A 20,504-nucleotide genomic window follows, 5' to 3' on the forward strand; every position below is an offset into this window, starting at 1 on the left:
CCCACTCCACCCGTGCCCTGTCTCTCTCCCAAGAGTTCCACCCCTCCCCCAAGTGCAGCGCATTTTTCCTCCTCCCCCTCTTCACAGCCTCCTGAACACCAACAAGCAGCTGATCAAAAGGAGATGGGAGGAAGGGGGAGGCACTAATCTGCAGGGCCCGCAGGCAGGCAATGCTGAGATCTGATGGGGGACTGCCAGCAGGTTCTCAGCACCCACCAGTTTTTCAACCTCTATGCTCCTCCAAGACTTTGCTCTGCTTCTGAGGGATGTGGGGAAATAGGTTTCTGATTTGTAGTTTGAATTACTTATTACTCATACATCTATACTAATATCCCTCGTAAGAAATATATTTGTCAAAAAATATTTCCTGAGACCTTTGTCTGTGATGTATTTGCCATTCCAAAACAGTTGAAACTATCACAATTATGTTGTGTTATTTTGCAAATAAAACATGCAAAATTTTAAAATGTTGTGCGTACAATTTTTAATTTTTGGGCACAGAACTCCCCTAGGAGCAAGACCATTGCCAGACCATCGTTTTACACATTAATAGTTCTCTCTCAGATTAAGGGGGTAATCTTTGTGAATGAAAGAATAGCTTTGTTTCTACTATGTCTTTCCCACTGAACCTTAAAGCTAAGGGATTTTCAAGGTTGACCAAGAAACGTAACCACAGTACTCCCACTAAAATCACTGGACAACATGTTGCTATACCCCTAGAAAATGTTGCCTTTAAAAACAGAGTGTCAAATGTATTACCAATTTTTTTTTCTGCACTACACTTCTAAGTGCTAAGAAGCTACCAGATCAACTAACACTTGGACAACACTGGCAGTGTGGCATCACAATACACTACCATAAAGGATAGTGAAGCTCCAGGTCCTAGCTACATCCCAGGTTTTAGGAACAGGGTACATTCAGAAGAGAGCTCACTCAAGAAATGCTGACTGGGTTCTAAGAGAACAATTCCCATTTCTCTACAAACTTTGGCTTGGGCTGACAATATTTTAATAGAATCCTCACTCTAACTGTATTTCTTGCTTGAGGGCCCCTTCTTCACCCTTCTCATGTCTTGCTGATATAAAAAGCCAAGGTTCATTCTGAAAAGCTGAGTGAAACTGTACTGAATTAGCATCTTCCCATTCATTAATACATTCCCTGATTTACAGGGATAATACTTTTTATTTACCTGTAATTTCTCAGTCCGAGTCTCTTCGATGACAACAGAAGTTGTGGGCCAAGTTAATATTCCAGGAACAATTTTATGATTAATCATTATCTGTGATTTCATGAACTGGTCTATAGCATCTGAAAACCTAAATTTTAAACATTTGAAAGACATTGGGGTCACAACATTTACAGATATTTCATGCATATCTCTTACATGGAATATAATGCCTCATGCTTGTGCAATTCATTTTGGGACATAAAAAAAACAAAGACATCATAAAGATTGACTGAAATACAAGACAGTTGAGAAAGGATTAACTATTAGAAACAAGGATATTTGTTACAAATAGTACCAATGACGGCTTTACTTTATAAATTAAGATTGTCTTTGCAGCAAACTTAATAAAAAGGAAGTTTTATACTGTACAAACCTGTTTTGTCTAAAGTATACTTTTCCAATTCCAAAATGTGCCAAGCAATTAAATCTCTCCTTGTGATAATGCTCAATTATTTTGTTAAACTGGTCTTCTGCCTTTGCTAATTCCTTCAAAATAAATTTAAGAGAATCACAAATGAATGAGAGATTTAAAAACAAGAACAAAAAGCCAAACAGTTTTTGGATAAGGGCTTTTAACTGCCCCCAAAAATGCGGCATGTTTATACTGTCATCAGCTGTAAGAATAGTGAAGGTCAACATCATCAATAACCGTGGGCTCAGCACCCTTGGGTGTCTGATGCCTCTCTCCCTATTTCCTTCCATCTTTCCCTGTCCAGTGCGGAGTGGCTTAGTTTCTGTAGACTAGCTCCATACCAATCTACTATATCATCTATCCATTCTCTGTGCGGTCTGCCTCTCCTATTCGAACCATCCATTATGCCGAATAGCAGGCTCTTGATTTTTCATTTGTCGTTCATTCTGCAAATATGTCCAGATAGTTGCAACTTCCGTTTTATAACCTTCTGCAGCAAGTTCTCTTTCGGTCGTATCTTTCTATATCATTCCTCACTGGTGACCGTCTGCATCCATCTTATTCTCAGAATCTTTCTATAACAACTCCTTTTGAATGACATTCTTCTTTTCGAATCTTTCGTTATCACCCATGTCTCACATCCATACAACATACTGCTGTATGCTCAGCTTCATTCTTAAGGTAACTGCTTTCCAGATCTTATCCATCACCTTCAAACTCACTCTTGATTTCGCTATTCCAGTCTCCATTTCCTTCTTACCATCTAGATCACACGTTATGTTGCTCCCCAGATATGCAAACTTCTCTACATTTTCTAGTTCAATACCATCTACACTGATGTACCTTCCTACTTCCTTATCTCCAAATACCATTGTTTTTGTTTTATCAATGCTCATAATCAGTCCGTACTGCTTCCCTTCTTCGTTTAACATCTACACCATTTTCACTAGCTTCTCCTCATCTTCCTCAATTATAACTATATCATCCGCAAACCTCACGTTGCTAATTCTTGGCCTGTGCACAGATACCCGCCTTCTACCTCTTCTTTGATCTTGTCCATCGCTCTCCCCAGATGTGTGATGAAGATACTTGGCCATATTGGATCTCCTTGTCTCGTACCTGTACTTGTTTTAAACCAACTTCCCAACACCCCGCATGTTGTCACAGCTGTCTCCGCATTGTCATTGATATCCTTCAACAACTGTATCGGTCTGCTATCCACTCTGCATGACTCCAGCACCGCCCAAGTCACTTTCTGATCTGTACTGCCAAATGACTTTTGAAAATCGACAAAGCAAGTGTACACGTTCTTGTTCTTTCATCAAGCTTTTTCTACTATCAGTCTTAGTGAAGGTGTGATTATGCAATCTTTTTCTTCATGATTTACATAAATAAGAAGAGTTCATTCATCTAAACTGAACCACACTTGCATGTTCTGGAAATAAAGCTTCACTCTCACATAGTCCATTCATTTGATTACTTTAGGAAGGCCAGTGTACATTATCCTGATCTTTTCTCCTGAATAAACCTTTACATTGGTAAGTAACCCAAAATATCACAAGACTAGAAATCTACAAGAAATGTTATTTTTAAAAGTACTCCAAAGTATTGGGGGAGGGCAACTAAATGAAAAAGAACCTTGTCTGGTTTTGGGCACTCATGACTAAGAATATCTGAAAGGTTATTAAAAAGTGCCTTATTCAGGTGGCTGGGTCTATTCAATTTACTCATCTTCTAAACACTATAAAAAAGAGGTGGGGGGAACAACTATATACAGGATTGATTTCCCCTTCATAAGCAGGTTTCAAGTCCCATTTGAAAACTTAAAAGTAGCTCCTAAAAGCTGCCAACCTTCTCTTCCTGGACTTCACTTTTTCATTTCTCATTGGTCATAGAAGGTGCTGGTGGGTAACCTGAATTAGAATTTTAAGATCCAGAAACATAGTTTGTAGCACCTTGAAGTCTTACCTCAGGCTGTCCTATTCCAAGGAGAGCAGTGGCATGTCCATAGATGATCACCACATAGTCAATAACAGCAAGATTCAGCACCTGCAAAGAGGCAAAGAAATCACGTTAACAGATATGTGTTAAAACATTAAGTTAGTAAGCAGAACACTCTGTCTTGAAGTGGATGATGTTCACCACAATCAGCATAGAAAAAAATAAGTCCTCACAACTAATGCACTACAATCTTCAGGAAGAAAAAGATCATTGTTACAACTGACAAGATCCTCATTTGGCTTTTTGTGATAGCTTACAAGGGGCCCCACCCTCCTCTTCTTTCACCATGCTCATGGCTTGTGGAACTGGTGAAATGGAATGTGACTGCAAAATATTGATTTATTTATTATTGTTGATGTTGTTAAATTGTTATTACTGCTTTGGGGAGGGAGAAAAATAAATGAAATATCCCAAACAGTGGAATAAATTGCCAAAAGAGGTTGTAGAATCTCCATCGCTGGAGATGTTTAAGAACAGGTTAGATAGATGGCTTTCAGGGATGGTTTAGACAGTACTTGGTCCTGTCATTAGGGGAGGGGGCTGGACTCGATGGCCTCTCGAGGTCCCTTCCAGTCCTAGTGTTCTATGAATCTATGATTAACTTACAGGTGAATGCTCAATCATCCCAGGGCACACTCCTCCTTACCTTTAACTTTGACGGATCCAAAATATTCAATAACTCCATAAAAGCTTGTTCAGCACTGCGACAACGTTGATCCATCAAGGCTGTATAGCCATCATAGACAAGAGACATCAACAATTCTGGCACCATAACTAAATCCATCTACAAAAATCAATTTTGACAAAATCAAAATTTTGTTCACGTTAATGAAATGAGCTGATAATTATTAAAAATGTCACCGAAGGGGTTGATTATATAATGTTGGAATTCAATATTTTCTGAGTTGCGTCCAGCTCTGGGCCCCCCAGTACAAAAAGGATGTAGATGCACTGGAGTAGGTTCAGCAGAGCGCAACGAGAACGATAACGGGGCTGGATCACATGACCTATGAGGAGAGGCTGAGGGACTTGGGCTTCTTTAGTTCACAGGAGAAAAGACTGACAGGCGATCTGATAGCAGCCTTCAACTTCCTGAAAGGAGTGCTCTAAACAGGATGGAGAGAGACTGTTCTCAGTGATGACAGATGGCAGAAAAAGGAGCAATGGTCTGAGTTACAGCGGGAGAGGGATAGGTTGCATACTAGGAAAAACTATTTCACCAGGAGGGTAGTGAAGCACTGGAATACTTTACCTAGACAGGTGGTGGAATTTCCATTTGCAGATGTTTTAAAGTCCCAGCCTGATGAAGTCCTGGTTGGGATGATTTAGTTGGGGTTGATCCTGCTTTAGGCAGAGGGCTGAGACTAGATGACCTCCTAATATCCCCTCCAGCCCTATGATTCTATGAATTTAGTTCAGTGATATTTGGGGTGGGGAGAGGAGAGAGGATGACTTGAAATTGGAAACAAAAACAAAAAGAGTCCAGTGGCACATTAAAGACTAACAAATTTATCTGGACATAAACTTTTGTGGGCCGGAATCCACTTTTCAATCCACAAAAGCTTATGCTCAAATAAATTTGTTAGTCTTTAAGATGCCACAGGACTGCTCATTCTTTTTGATTAAATAGATTAAAATGGCTATCCCTCTGAAACTTGAGGACTTAAGCTGTCTGATTTCCTGATTGTGTGTTAAATTGAATTATACTGCTGGGGTATTATTTTGGCACATTATTTAAACTTTGTCATGCATGCTAATGGGAAGAAGAGTTCCCCCATTTTCTTATTTACAGCATTCCAAATAAATATATTAAAATATATTACGACAAGCTGGAACTCACTATTACATATACTATAACGAGATCCTAAATCATGTCAAATGTTACAGCTTCAAGTACGTAACAATGTTTTATTTTCGAAGTAATTTTCTAAATATTTTTATATTAATGTTTTCAGCTAACCATGAAAAAAATTGAATGAAGTGAAAACAAAAGCCAAATGTAACTAGCTCTTTTGGTACCACTGAAGTGAATTGCTAAAGCAACGACATGATCTTCTGATTCCTTAATGAGATCAGCCTGTGTCCAACCCTGGGGCCTAACAAAATATCATATATTTCACAAGCTTCATATTGATGAATTTTAGATTAAAATTCAGGTTTCAGATGTCAAGCTGCAAAAACCATAGCTGAATTCCAAAACAAAAAGATTACTATAATTAGCCTATTTACAAACAGAAAAACAACATTAACCTGGTCTTTGTATAGAATGGATACATTGATAATAGTGAAATCTGTCATATATTTGAAATTGTATTTATTTTCCTAATGTTTGAGTGGGCTGGTTGCTAATTTATTTTTTATTATCATATGGCTGCTGTATTGCATTTCCTGTAAATTCATGTACATCTCTTTCTTCGCCCTCATGTCCCAAAGACAACCATGCCAGATTCTTGAAAACTAGTTTTGTGTACCTTGAGTTTTGATATTTGGAGGAATGACTGGATTGCCTCTACAGTACGTAATATTTTTAAAGATGCTCACTAAGGAGGTGCTTTTCCAAAGATGACGCTTACTAAACTGGAAACTTACATAAAAATGTCTTAATCCACATTTTATTAACACAATAAATTAACACTGCAGCATCATTCAGGAAACATTAGTATTCAATTTGGTCCTGTGGTTAGAGCCCTGTTAATCTTCAGATATCCACTTTATACTCATGGGTATCTGCATCCATGGATATCTATGGCTCCTTTTTACAGCTACAGATGCGGATACAAATTTCCATCTACAATTCTACAAATCTGCAGAGATCCACTTTATATCTGCCAGTATGCACATCTACAAATCTTGTTTCCATGCAGGGCTCTATCTATTGTACCACAGAGTACACATAGCCCCATTTAGAAGCTTATGCATCTCTGAAAGATGTGTAATTAAACCCTAGACTTTCCAAACATGTTAAAAAAATAGAATAACGGGATTTAATTAATGAGTAATGTCATTGTCAAGATAACACAGTTTATTCAAACAGAGACATGAAAGAATTTTTTAAGCTAAGACCCTAGTGCTTTCAGTTGTTTCTTTCACTTACATGCCGGATCTCACTAGAGAGTTTACCCTGGATGATTTTAGATTCAATCTTCAAATTCAGATGATCTCTACAATTAAAGACAGTATTAGCATCATTGCAATTTTTAAACTGAAATCCGTACATATACAGATTATATACTTTATTCAAAGGGTGGAAAAATTCCTTTCCTTATGTACCCTATGGAACATGCCTGCACAGCAGCTGAGGGGGTGCTTTACAGAGAAGGCAGACAGACATGCACTAGATCTAGTTAAGCTAGTGAATGAATTATCAAGGGCAGGGAATTAGGCTATCATCCTAAACCACTCTGCTATTTTTAGTGCAGTAGCTCCAGAAGACCTAGTATGTGCCTCTCTATCTATACTGAGGAACTTGCTCTCAGCTGCTAAAGACGCTTGATTACACATTGATCTCTGCCCCATGTTCGAGTGGCTGGTTGCTAGTTTAAGTTATTTTTTATTATAACATGGTTCTTATATTGCATTTCCTGTAAATTATGTCCATCTCTTTCTTTGCGCTCATGTCCCAATAAGCACCCATTATATGGGAAGTGTCCTAAAGACTGTGTAGCAAGGAACTAGAGATTTCTAGAAAGGAATCTGTCCACTGTACATGGTAGAACATGTGTGAGTGAATCTTGAAAATGATAGATCAATGACATGCTGGTGTGGGTACAACTTAATTGACTAATAAATACAAGATACACATAATCCTAGACTGTACTATAAACAATTACATTGTTATGACTAAGCTCCAAAGAATTCTCACAACAATGGCCACATAGACATAAGAGTGGACTATGACTGAGTAATTGCATCAATGCATTTTCTTAAAAAGAATTTTCAAATTATGCATTTATTTACAAAATTGCAAATGATCTCTTAACAAATACCAAAACCTCAAACAGTGCAAACTCTCCATGAGAGATGTAATAATTAAAGGAATTTAGTAAGCTGTTTGGACCTGTACATTCAAAGTGTAGTTCAGCTTGGAAAAGTCATTTCAAAATTGTCCCATAAGGTTTCATACTTTGGTGTCTCACTGATTCCACACCAAATTCATCCGGCATATAAATTAAGATATTCTGTATTATTCCAGATGCACCTGATCTTGAAAACAAACTACAGTAGAAGCATAATTATCTGGCATCCCTGGGGAACAGAGGTTGCCGAGAAATCATATTTTCCAGTTAGTCGACTGGAGCCAGCCTGGCGGGCGGAGGAGGTCAGCCCAGTTTCTGCCAGCCCTGCTCTGCTGGCCCCAGCAGGGCAGCTGCCCCGATTGCCAATTAATGGAGTGTGCCAGTTAGGCCACTGATGGATAATACGGCTTCTACTGCAATATTATCTTCCTTTTAATACATCACCATGGGTACAAGATTGTACAGCACGAATTATGTTCCAACGTCCCAACTATAGCTAAGCATAGTTTATTTCAGGCAGTGAGAGTAACAGATTATGTATTCAACCATCAAGAGCTTGCAAATAATTTTGTCATCCTAAAAACTTATAAATTACAATTACAGTGATAAAGAATGTTACAGCTGAAAAGCAAACAAAGAAACAAAAGATCTGCTGTGCCTAGACAATTTTCCAAGAAAGGATCTTTCAATACCCACCCTTGATCACACACCTAATAATCTCAGAGGTTAAAAAAAAAGGGGTGGGGGGGAAACTAACAACCTTAATACAAATTTTTATAAATTCTATGGCCCATATATCATTTCAAGAAGTTAATTTCAATAATGGATTTATTTACTCCAGAAACACCCTCAGCAGAATTAAATTGCTATGTAGATACAAGATGGTTGTACAAGGTGTGATTTGCATTTATTTGTATACTCTCTCACTCACAGGCACGCTATTTTTAGGCATTTGTTTATAGACTTTCCCTGGTGATTGTAATGCTTTAATGTCTCAACACCTTTGAGGCTGCCACAATGTGTTATAATTAGGAATTCTGTTATCACTTGCCTTTTTTGCCAATCTAAAGTAATTTCTATGCCTTGTGAAGTACGACTTTTATGAATAACATTTGGGACCTGATTTGTGATACTTATTATAAGACTACTAGGGGGAAACTGTTGAAAAAAAAACTTGAGTAAACTTAGCAGTGAAAATATTTACATATTAAGATGCTTATTTGATCCTATTTTTCTAAATATCTAATTCAATGAATATCTAATTTTTAACCAAGGCAGTTCCTGCTACAGCTTAGAGGTTTCGGATTTTTGTTTGTTTGCTTTTGTTTTTGGACTTTCACAGGAAATCATAACATTGCGCATATGACAAGCATCTCTTGCTGCTGAAACAACTATTAGATTCTTCTATACAGAATAAAAAGGAGTGAGAACAGACTTTATTCATCAAACATTTTTTACAAATTCAAACAGCTTACTTATTATCAAGAAGTGAACAAAATTCTGAAGTCTTCAAAATGTCAATGAAATATATATATATGACTACCTTCATCGTGTGAAAATCTGCCCTTTCAAGAATATATAAAAAGATTCATTAATGTTGTTCCCAACGTTTTCGCCACATAAAGTAACTCAAATTATTAAAATATCTGCTTCTCACCTTGTCTTTTCAGAATCACTGGTTTTATTCTTTGGTTTTCCTTTATTCTGGTGAATCTGTCCTGTTACATAAAAACATCATTCTGAACCAACTGAAGACATCATTTAAAAGAATACTAACTCAAAAGCCACATTTTATCTGCAAATTTTGTATCTCCAGTTACAAATAATACCTTAAATTAATGTAACTGAAAGAAGTTAATAAATTTCACTTCTTTCTTTACCCAATTTGTTTACCCTGGGAATTTGACACCACTTTGTGTAAAGTTTCTCCCTTACTGGAAGACCCATATAATTAAGAATCAAAACCCTTACAACAGTTTAAAGAAACTTTAAAAAAAATCATAACACTCTACACAGACATTATATCAGAAAAAGATAACTATTTCATTTGAAAAACTCCAGTTGACACTAATTTTTCAAAAAGGATTAAATATGAAATATGGACTTTATTATATAATGTTAATTTAAATTTGTGTTATCTAGCCACATTATTTAAAGAATACCTTGTTAAAAGATTTATTCCATTCAAACCACTAGCTTTACGTTGAAAGAGGAAAAAAAAATGGCTAAAAGAAACAATCCATTATACCCAATTTAAACACGACATTTTTTCCACCTATGCCAATCCATGTTGTAATGTTAGAAGAATTTATGACGAAGTTTCTTCCTCTGTATTACATCATATTAGGCAACTGTAACAGATCTATTTTTGTTCTTTAAAATGATAATTATTCTACTACAGATTAATTCCAGTTTTCTAAAAAGTGATTATGATTTTGGGTGCCCATCTTAAGTTTCTGCAAGCATCAAACAGAAGTCTTCTGAAAACTAACCATCCTCAAGATATGCTCCAAAATTACTAGTGACTTTTAAAATAAGCTTTGGGACTGCAGATTAACTCAAAACAACACTAAGCTCTGGGGCTATAAAATATGCATATACTTCAAAGATTCAGAGGCTTGATAGCCACAGACAATTTATTGTGAACTCATCGTGACTCACCCCCACAGTCTGAGATACCCAGTAATTTCTGAGGTGGTAGTGGATCAATTCCAACTCTGAATTTATTCAACAAGATGTTCGCTGAAGACACATATCATTGCCTCCAGAGCAGGTAAGTTGAATGAAGTCAAACTCCAGCAATTCATTCTAGTACTTTACATATCTTAATATTGCGGTGATTACTCAGGTGACTGGCCCGATAATTTAAAAAACAACTTTAAAATGTGTAACGGCATACTACAAATTATTGGCATATTTAATATGATGCTATAGGTAAAAAACAATAATGAAAATGCAACAAAGTGAAAAAATTAGAATTTTGATTTCTGCTTTGGTCAGCTGAAAAGAAGTAGTTAATCACTAATCAGAAAAGAATTTTTCCTCACTTATTTTCCTGAAGATTGAAGGAAATGAAATGTAAGATAGGAAGTTTGAACATGTGTTTATAACTGTGTTTATAAGTCGCAAATCTTTTTTTATTTTTGTTTTGTAATGAAGAGCCGATTATCTGTGTAAGCCAAATGATGTTTTGGGATTCCTAAATAGACAGTTAATGGCTAGCAATGTTCAGTTATAGAGTTGGGGAGTGCTGGATTTTGCCAGGGTTCGCCTCGACAAACTAAATTATGAAAATCAGGGTTTTCTCCTAAAAAGATGCTTATTTACAAAAACTGCATCAAAGTCTTGGCAAATGTAAAAAAATACCTTATTCTGACTTACTGAAGTACTCTAAGAGGATTTTTTTAAACCCCTGGTTTCAATTAGGCCGAGGCTCTATAGAACTAATTTGAAAATATGTGCTACTGCAACGTTAGATGAACAGGTATAATATACTATACTTTAGTGGCAGTGGCATCTTTTATATGAATTTAATACAAATTCAGTATTAAAAATACCATGATGAAAATTAAGACCATAATCCTGCACTGAAACACGTACATTACTGTACTCATATGAATAGCTCAATGGGACTATTTATATACTTAGAAGTCAAACATAAACATAAGTCATTGAAGCATCAAGGATTAAAATTTTAATAAAAACTTCTCAGTGACACAAAATCTTCATCACTTCAAAACACAAATAACCTAGGTGTTAACAATGAAAAGTTATTTAGACTTTCACTATATTAACAAAATAATTATAAACTTCTTTTAGAATAAACAAACCAACCTTTCTAAAAAGAAGGAGCCTAATGTTGAGATGTTGGCTGAAGCTCTGCAATGTGCAGATTCAAATACACATAGATAATAATTCCCAATAAATAGTTTCCTCGTTCCTGGCCTATTGATAACATGTTACCAAGCTAAAGCTGGTCTGAGACTCAGTATTTTAAATATACTATTTATAATAGCATGTAGATGCACAGATTAAATGAATTTTTCATTATTACACCAGAGATTTCTTTTACAAAACTGATACTTCACTTAAGCCAACAGCAGAAACATAATCAACACCTCATTAAAAACAGTTTTTTGTAACTTTGTCCTCCTAATTGCCTAGTTAGTTCGTAATGGCCCATCTTCTTCCAATGTTTAAAAAGAATACATAGAAAATAACACAATATTAAGCATAACACACACTTAAGTCCAAAAAAAGAAACACTGCCAATCTGCATATTTGTTTTATCTTCAATACATTTCATATTCAAAATATAGAAGACAAAAATTAAAAGGAAAAAAGGACTTGCTTGTTATGTAATAAGACTCCCCCTTCCAATGATCATCAGATCAAGTTTATCTCAAAAACAACAAGAAGTCCTGTGGCATCTTATAGACTAACAGATTTACTAGCTATAAGGTGTACAGGATTTCTTGTTTCCGCAGACAGAGATTAACATGGATACTTCTCAGTTTATCTCAGAGTATTTACTTATAATCTGAATTTACTGTTAAAATACAAAAGTACAAAAAAAAACTGCTGAAGTTTAATTAACATAATCAAAGGAGAACATATTCAAAAGCAAATGAAAAGCACTTACCCCTGAAACATTTGAAAGCTTTACTAGAAGTAAAACTAACTCTGACAGGAAGTATCATTAAGAATGAACAAAAATAAACTACAGAAAGAAGAACACACTTGAAAAAATTCATGTAAACAAAAGAAAGAGGAAGAAACCACGTTTGAATTAAAAAGAAACAAAGGCAAAAAGTCACTATATAAAATCTCTCACAAGCCACAGTCCTTCACCAAACAAAGAACCCGGAAAAGAACACTCATTCCCTCCACCCTCCTAAAATCCGTAACAACAAGACAAGCACAGAATAACTCCTCCTTTGAAATCAAGGCCAAGCTAAATATTTCCTGCAACATCAGTATTAACACAGAGAATAACTTGTACCATAGACAATTAAAAGGAAAAAATGGAGTGGGGGGAGGAAATCTCCTAAAATCTCCAAAAAGCACAGAACAAAAAGCTAGTGCCTTGCATGTTGAATAGTAACAGAGAGTAAGCCATGCTAGTCTATACACTATCAAAACAAAAAGCAGTCAAGTAGCACTTTAAAGACTAGCAAAATAGTTTATTAGGTGAGCTTTCGTGGGACAGACCCACTTCTTCAGACCATAGCCAGACCAGAACAGACTCAATATTTAAGACACAGAGAACCAAAAACAGTAAGCAGGGAGGACAAATCAGAAAGAGAGAATCAAGGTGAGCAAATCAGAGAGTGGAGGGGTGGGGGGGAAGATCAAGAATTAGATTGAGCCAAGTATGCAGATGAGCCTCTATAGTGACTCAGACAGTTCCCATCACGATTTAAACCATGTGTTAATGTGCCGAATTGGAATATAAAAGCCAGCTCGGCTGCTTCCCTTTCCAGAATGGTGCGATAATTTCTCTTCAGTAACACACATACCTTGAGGTCATTGACAGAATGCCCCATTCCATTAAAATGTGACACATTTTAATGGAATGGGGCATTCTGTCAATGACCTCAAGGTATGTGTGTTACTGAAGAGAAATTATCGCACCGTTTTAGAGAGAGAAGTGGATGAGCTGACTTATATATTCCAATTCAGCACATTAACACATGGTTTAAATCGTGATGGGAACTGTCTGAGTCACTATAGGGGCTCGTCTGCATACTTGGCTCAATCTAATTCTTGATCTTCCCCCCGACCCCTCCACTCTCTGATTTGCTCACCTTGATTCTCTCTTTCTGATTTGTCCTCCTTGCTTACTGTTTTTGGTTCTCTGTGTCTTAAATATTGAGTCTGTTCTGGTCTGGCTGTGGTCTGAAGAAGTGGGTCTGTCCCACGAAAGCTCACCTAATAAACCATTTTGCTAGTCTTTAAAGTGCTACTTGATTGCTTTTTGTTTTGATAACAAAAAGCTAGTAACATTTCCTAAGCAACTCAAGGTAAAGAACAGGAACTGACAGCACTATTGTCCGCTTAGCCTCAGTGTGTTCTCTTCCTCTGCCCAAACATGCAATCCTTCACTAGAACCCATTATTTTTTCTGCAACATCTATACATCGAGTTAGCTTTTTCAAATCCTGTTAGCTAATTACCCGGAACCGGAGAGTAGCAGGTGAGTATGCTTTCCTGCCAAGAGGGCTAAATGTTTTCTATCTTGGTCAGAAGCGGACCTAGATCGGTAGCAGTAGCCCCTTGAATTAACTGCATCCTCTTTAACAGAGTCCAGAGGCTAGTGAAACAATGAATTCTGGGACCTTTGCCAGGGCATAAAACTTTTGTCTGCCCACTTACACATTAGCAGGGCAGAGGCTGAAGTTTGCCACATGGATCTAGAAAGGCGGGAAGCACCTCATCCACAGGGAGTGCACTCTGGCAAACATGGAAGCATCAGTTTGTGGTGATGCTCAGTCACTTCATGTAGTTGAATCTGTAGTGCTTCTGCAACACTCTGGGCCAATCCTGAAGTGATGAAGTCATCTGCCATGAACGGTACAGAAGCATCACCACATCATCAGGCAACGAGAACAACAGGTGGGCTTGACTGGTGTCTTAAGCTGTTTTAAGGCTCAAATTCTTCCATCAAGGGTATGGATGGCTCAATAGCCCTCAATATTGCTGCTGAAGAAAGGCGTCTCCCAGATTGCTGTATCAGACTGGGGGCTCAGGAGCTTTGTAGTTTCTGGGCTTGCTGGGGGTCCCCAGTAAGGCCACTAGGAGTAGCAGCCCAACAGCTGATACGAGAGCTGTCCGTACCCCAGAGGTTACGGGGCTGGTGAGAAGTACATCGTTCGCCCAAGCTGGAGCGGAAGTAAGAGGGGCACTGTGAAACCAGGTACTCTTGCTCAATCCCCAGCTCTTCTGTGGAGAAGGGCAGTACATGGCTTGTAGAAGATATCAAGTCCCAGGTCCTAGGGAAGCCTGGTAATGGGGGTCTGAGGCTGAGTATAGAAACGGATTGGTCAGATGTGCACCAGAATTTTGTCAGCGTGCAGCATGTCAGTGCTGATAGCTGTCATTGCTGAGCAGCTTGTGCGAAAAGAGACGGTGACGTGGGCCTGACTTAATCATCTGCCAGTGCCATGTGCCACTGATGTGACAATGTTGCCTTCCCCAGAGCAGGGTTTTTTTTTTATGTTTTCCACACCATATCAGTACTGGCACTGCATCACCTGTGCTCATCAGGTCTTTAGATTAACCAACTTGCTCTAATAGCTGAACACCTTATGTGCCTTGAGTACTCTGTCTATTCAGTGTTAGTGCCATTGGCACCAACGATAAGGATAGAGTCAGCTCAATCTGGGCTCACTGCAGGGATTCACAGAACTTTTCTTAAAGGTTGTGAGTGAATGGCTCATCTCCTTGGAATCATCTGCTTTTGACATAAAAGATTATGATGTCAGCTCTTACCAGGAGACCAGGGTTTGATGGGCTGACTGCATGAGGAGTTTAAACCTCATTTCTTTGCTCCTCTTGAACTTGAGTTTAGCTGCTGGCACCACCCATACTTTTGTTGATTGTGCTGCTCCCTCAAGCAACAAATTCACAGCAAACGTCTCTCTGTCACCACGATGGATTCCTTGCAGATCAGATACTCCTTGAAGCTTGGAGAGCCAAGCACAACATGTTCTAGAGCAGGAGTCAGCAACCACAACAGCAAAAAAGCCACTTTTTTTTTTTAATTCTGTAAAAAAAACTTTGTAAATCAAGAGCTGCTATGTATATGTATATGAATGTGAGACGGTCCTTAATAAATAACACCAAACCATACTTTCTGTAACCTCTATTTTAAGAACATTGCACAAACAATGATTTGTAACGCAATACATGTTTACTGTAGGATGATCACGGTATATCAAAACTAATAAGGAGGCTTTTGTTTTTTAAACTTTGCAATTATAGTCATGGGAACCACAAAGAAGTCCTTAAAGAGACATGTGGGGCTCTGGAGCTACAGGTTACAGGGCCCCTGGCCTCGGGGTTCTCTTTCCTCTCTTAGTAATCCATGAAAAACTCTCCACTCTGTCTCTGGCCAGGAGCATTTGAGAATGAGCTGTGAAGAAAATGCTAGAACACACTGACTACCCTTGTGGCAGGCAAGGAGCCCTCTGAGTGGAATAGACTGCTACTGAAAGTCTTGGATCAGCAGCACAGGGGCACATGCACACCTACAGAGGAGTATCCACAGACACACCGCATGAGAAGCATGTATTTAGCTTCTGCTTCCATGGGCTAAAGGTCCTGCCTTCCTTGCAACTCTATATGATAATTTTAAACAGAAACAGTCTCTTAATGCAAAGAATAACTCTCATGCCTCCTCAACTATTTACAGCTGTGACCAACAAATGTTAAGATTGTTAAGTTCATTTATGCAAGGCAGATTCTTTTTGAAAAGGGCAGTTATACAGCTGTTAAAATACCCATTTTTTGCACAGAAACTGAAGCCCCACACCCACACATCCCTAGCATGGCCATAAAGGATCTCATGACACTCTTTCAAGAAAAGCTCCTCCCTTCCCATCCCCCCCCCCAAAAAAAACCACTCATGTTCTTATCTAAACAATTGTAGAATCGATAAGGAATTGATACTGACCACTAGTATGTACCTGACCAGCAGCAAGAGAGCTATGTGCTCTCTACACAATGTATCCCTTGATTGTTTATCTTCTAATTTACACCAGGTAGAAGCCAGATTTCTCCAAAGTAGATAGGATTGTAAGAAGAAACATTTTTGGACCTTAAAACAGCCAGCTACTGACAGTTACTTGAGCATCCTCTACTCCTCAATTTCTCTACTTTTTCCTCTACCTATATGCAGTATCTTTACTCTGACATTATTCTACATTTAGTAACCTGTCTCATTCCAATATGCAGGGGGAAAGAAGTTTAACTGAGCAGTGTTTCAGTGTTTATAGTTACTTGCCACATACAACACTGAACTGCATCTTATATTTTTGTGTCATCTAAACTAAACAATCAAGGGCTTGGGGGAAAATAGGGGAAACTTTTACATTTTCTTTTAAATCTCCAACTACAGTTTTTGTTTTTCAGTCATGTTGGGCTTTGATTTTGGTATTCATTAGTAAACTATGTATCTTGAAATCATTATTACCTTACAGTTGGTCTACACAGCGTAGTTCTTTCAAAACAACAGCGATTATTTCAAAATAACTATCTTTGTGTCTACACAATGCAACCACTATTTCAAAATAGCAGTTGAGTCATTTCCAATTTGGTAACTCTAATTCTACACAGAATAGCACTTATTTCAAATTGGCAATTTCAAAATAGGTGCTGTAAAGACAGGTAATAGTGCCTATTTTGAAATAGCTGTGTAACAGCATTCCTTCAAAATAGCTATTCTGGAATAGCTTATTTCGGAATAAGGCTGCAGTATAGACATACCCCTGAAGTTCTATATACGCTAAGAAAAACAGTGCATTCTAACCTTGGATCAAACAAAACAGCGACTGTGTTGGATTTGACCAAACCTCCATCTATCCTGGTCTCCCAAAAGTAGTCTATGCCAGTGTTTCTCAACCAGGGGTAAATGTATCAAGGATGGGCAGGGGTGCAGGTGGGAGGAGACACAGAGGTCTTCCAGGAGGTACATCAAGTCATCTAGATGAGCCTAGTTTTACAATAAGTTACAGAAAAAGCACTACTGAAGTCAGTATAAACTGAAATTTTATACAATGACTTGTTTATATTGCTCTCTATATATTATACATCGAAATGCAAGTACAACATTTATATTCCGGTTGATCTTATAATTATACCATAAAAATGGAAAAGTAAGCAATTTTTCAGTAACAGTATGCTGTAACACTTTTGTATTTTTATGTCTGATTTTGTAAGGAAGTAATTTTTAAGTAAGTTACAGTAGACTGAAAACTCTGAGAGCCACTGCCTCAGGAGGAATGAATATAATAGATAATCACCAAATAATCCATCTCCTTCCCAAAGAGATAGTGTAACCTGCTCCTCTTACCTAATTCATTTACATTAGTCTATTTGGTTCCACTTTCAATTTCAAATACATACTGACGAGCAATATTTAATTAGCAAAGAAGGAATAAAAACAGGAAGGGACAGTTGGATAAGACCAATATGACGAGTTAATGAGGAAAATCACTAGACAAATGATTGTTCGCTGAGCTTTTGGTATACATTTTTTTCAAGTTTGATTGACTGTGGCAGTTATTTAAAAGGGGGAGGAGAGAGATACATACCCTAGTGAAATTTTCATTACTTTTTAAACTATCTCAAGCAATTAAAAATTAACTCACCTGATGGAGATGCTGAAGACCAGTCTTTATTTTTTGCACTTACAGCATCAGTAGTCACCTAACAACAAATAAATAAGGTATATTTTTCACAGAAAACATGTACTAAATAAATTAAAGTATCAATAACAAGGCTGGAAACAAGGCAAAAACTTAATTCAAACATATTAGAGCTATGTTCACACTACAGAGAATTATGTATTATCTGAGGAAATAAAGTATTAAAAATAGATTAAGGTATCAAGAGTTAAAAGAATTAGAATATGAACAAATGTATTTAAAAATAAAATTATAAGATATCGGCTTTGGTGAGTAACAAGGTAACTCGCTTACATTATCATTCACTATAAATACATTAGCATTTAGAGAGCTAAGGCACCAATCTTATAAGCTGTTCTATGTGGGACCTGACTGGCGTCGGTTGAGAGAATCTGTTAGACCATGGGAGGTCATATTGTCTAGCAGCATTACCAACACTTCCATAGATTACTAGGCTGTTAGAAGACATTGAGGGGTAAATTACAGCTAAAAACAGCACAAAACACTCAGAGCCAGGATTAATGGATGGAAACAAACTTTGTGGGACCAGAGGAAACCTGGCCACACTCATGGTAAGTGGTCACCCTACTAACCAAAATCACGATGGATTACAGAGTTTGCTGAATGAGCGAGTTCCATATTAGAGTTTCAACCTGTAATATCAATGTGGCTCCAGAAATTTATATGGTCAACCCATATGAAAGCATTTCCAGGTCGGGACCTAAATATTTATTCACATATCATAACCTTCATCCATCCTTTCCATTCTTCAAGCGAACCAGTCTCAAATCCCACTCATCTGTTTTTCCCACAAGTACCTCTATGATTTTCTTTGTCATGATTTCCCTACTGTAACCTAACAAGCCACTAACCTCACTTAATTTAAGTACTACTACTTCTATTTCCAACAAAAGTGAATAAATCCCAATTTCTTTTTTTCCCTTTTTTTTTCTCTTTTTTAAGTTAAAAGACTTCATGGATAGACTGTGTGCACATTGCATAAGCACCATAGCTGTATTATAGTACTGCTATAAGCTTTCTCTTTGTTCTTTCTCATCTTTATCATTTGGCACATGCAATTGCTGTATTGCATCCAAAATTTAGACTGCAGTCTCTTTAAGGTAGCAACTGGCACTTGCCTCTGTCAATACAGAAGTAACACATGGGAAATCTAAGACAACAACACAGGTTTCAAATCACAATACACTGAGAAGGTAATACACCATCCTACTTTTGGAAGTCACATAATTAGGGTTGCCTCTAAAATGCAAGGCTTTTGGTAGTACCATAGGCATGACATGACTGTGTATAATATTGAAAAGAATTCAAATATACAAAAAAAAAAACTTGTAAAAATATTTCATCTTGCTGTGGGCAAATGCTACCCAACTATAAATAAGGAAAACCAGGGTAAAGCCACTATATGCATCACCTTCTCATACATATATACCTTCTCTGAAACCCCACACCACTCCTGCAGTAAATAAACCAAAAATTATCTAAGTTTGCAAGTGACAGGCAGACAACTTTATCTCTTCCTCCTGAAAGATGGCAATAATTCTGAGGAATGATTCCCTTCCCTGGTTTATGTGATTTTGTGTTGGGAACATTTTGCCCTTTGGAACCTTAGTCATTTGTCATACCTGTGATACACTTTTGGCATAGAACTAGAAGGGACCTAAAGAGGTAATTGAGTTCAGTCCCCTGCACTCACAGCAGGACAGCAAATGTTTACTAGACTTTTTGCTATGAGTAAGGAGTTATCAGTTTGTAGTATAATAGTTTATTATTTCCTACATATATGAAAGCACAATAATTTCAGAATGAGATTACAGTAATCACCCAGTGTGCACCATTTTGATTTGCGCTTAACTCACATTAACGCAAGTTAGGTGCACATTGAAAGCGCTCCAACCCCCGAGATGGGGGAAGCAGGGGAGAAGCCCTGCTGCGTCTGTCTGCCCCCCCGGACTCCCCAAGGTTGGGGGAGCCCGGCGGGTAGACAGCTGCTGTGGCAGAGCTTCTCCCCTGCTTCCCTAGTCCCACAAGTGGCAGGGAGATGGGAACCAGGGTGCCACCCAGTTCCTGCTACTTGCCACTCTGGAAGCCAGGAAACTGACCAGCCCTGGTGGGCTGATCAGTTTCCCAGCTCCTGCAAGCCCAGGGGATCTGGGAATCAGGCTGCCACCTGGTTCCCACCCTCGCCTCTTGCACGAAATTTGAGTTACATGGAGGTTGCAAGAAACGCAACCCCTGCATAACTAGGGGTCTACTGTATATGCATGTGGCACGTGACAGAGGGCAGAGGTAAGCCTGTCTAGGTATTACCTTGGCTGATAAGTATGAATTTTTTGGGGGGAAGGGTCGTTAAAAAGTTTTGCTAAATGCTTGAAAGCAAACACACAAAAGGGTAGACTTTTAATAAAATGCTAATATTTTTAT

The 20,504-nt window shown here is 37.8% G+C and overlaps 1 protein-coding gene across 5 annotated transcripts in view; it reads right to left on the bottom strand.

Annotated features, from left to right (window-relative positions):
• The window catches only part of TTC3 (tetratricopeptide repeat domain 3), a 150,077-nt gene that overhangs the window by 62,418 nt on the left and 67,155 nt on the right, over positions 1–20,504 (bottom strand). For all 5 annotated transcript variants that reach the window (XM_074996150.1, XM_074996167.1, XM_074996140.1 and 2 more), the window contains 7 exons: positions 18,027–18,084; positions 9,315–9,375; positions 6,736–6,802; positions 4,288–4,425; positions 3,609–3,689; positions 1,602–1,714; positions 1,190–1,316 (listed from right to left, as the gene is read on the bottom strand). In XM_074996150.1, the coding sequence (XP_074852251.1) occupies positions 1,190–1,316; positions 1,602–1,714; positions 3,609–3,689; positions 4,288–4,425; positions 6,736–6,802; positions 9,315–9,375; positions 18,027–18,084 (645 nt within the window). The remainder of the gene's footprint in view (positions 1–1,189; positions 1,317–1,601; positions 1,715–3,608; positions 3,690–4,287; positions 4,426–6,735; positions 6,803–9,314; positions 9,376–18,026; positions 18,085–20,504) is intronic.

The sequence above is a fragment of the Carettochelys insculpta genome, chromosome 1, assembly GCF_033958435.1.
Source record: "Carettochelys insculpta isolate YL-2023 chromosome 1, ASM3395843v1, whole genome shotgun sequence".
NCBI classification, from domain to species: Eukaryota; Metazoa; Chordata; order Testudines; family Carettochelyidae; genus Carettochelys; species Carettochelys insculpta.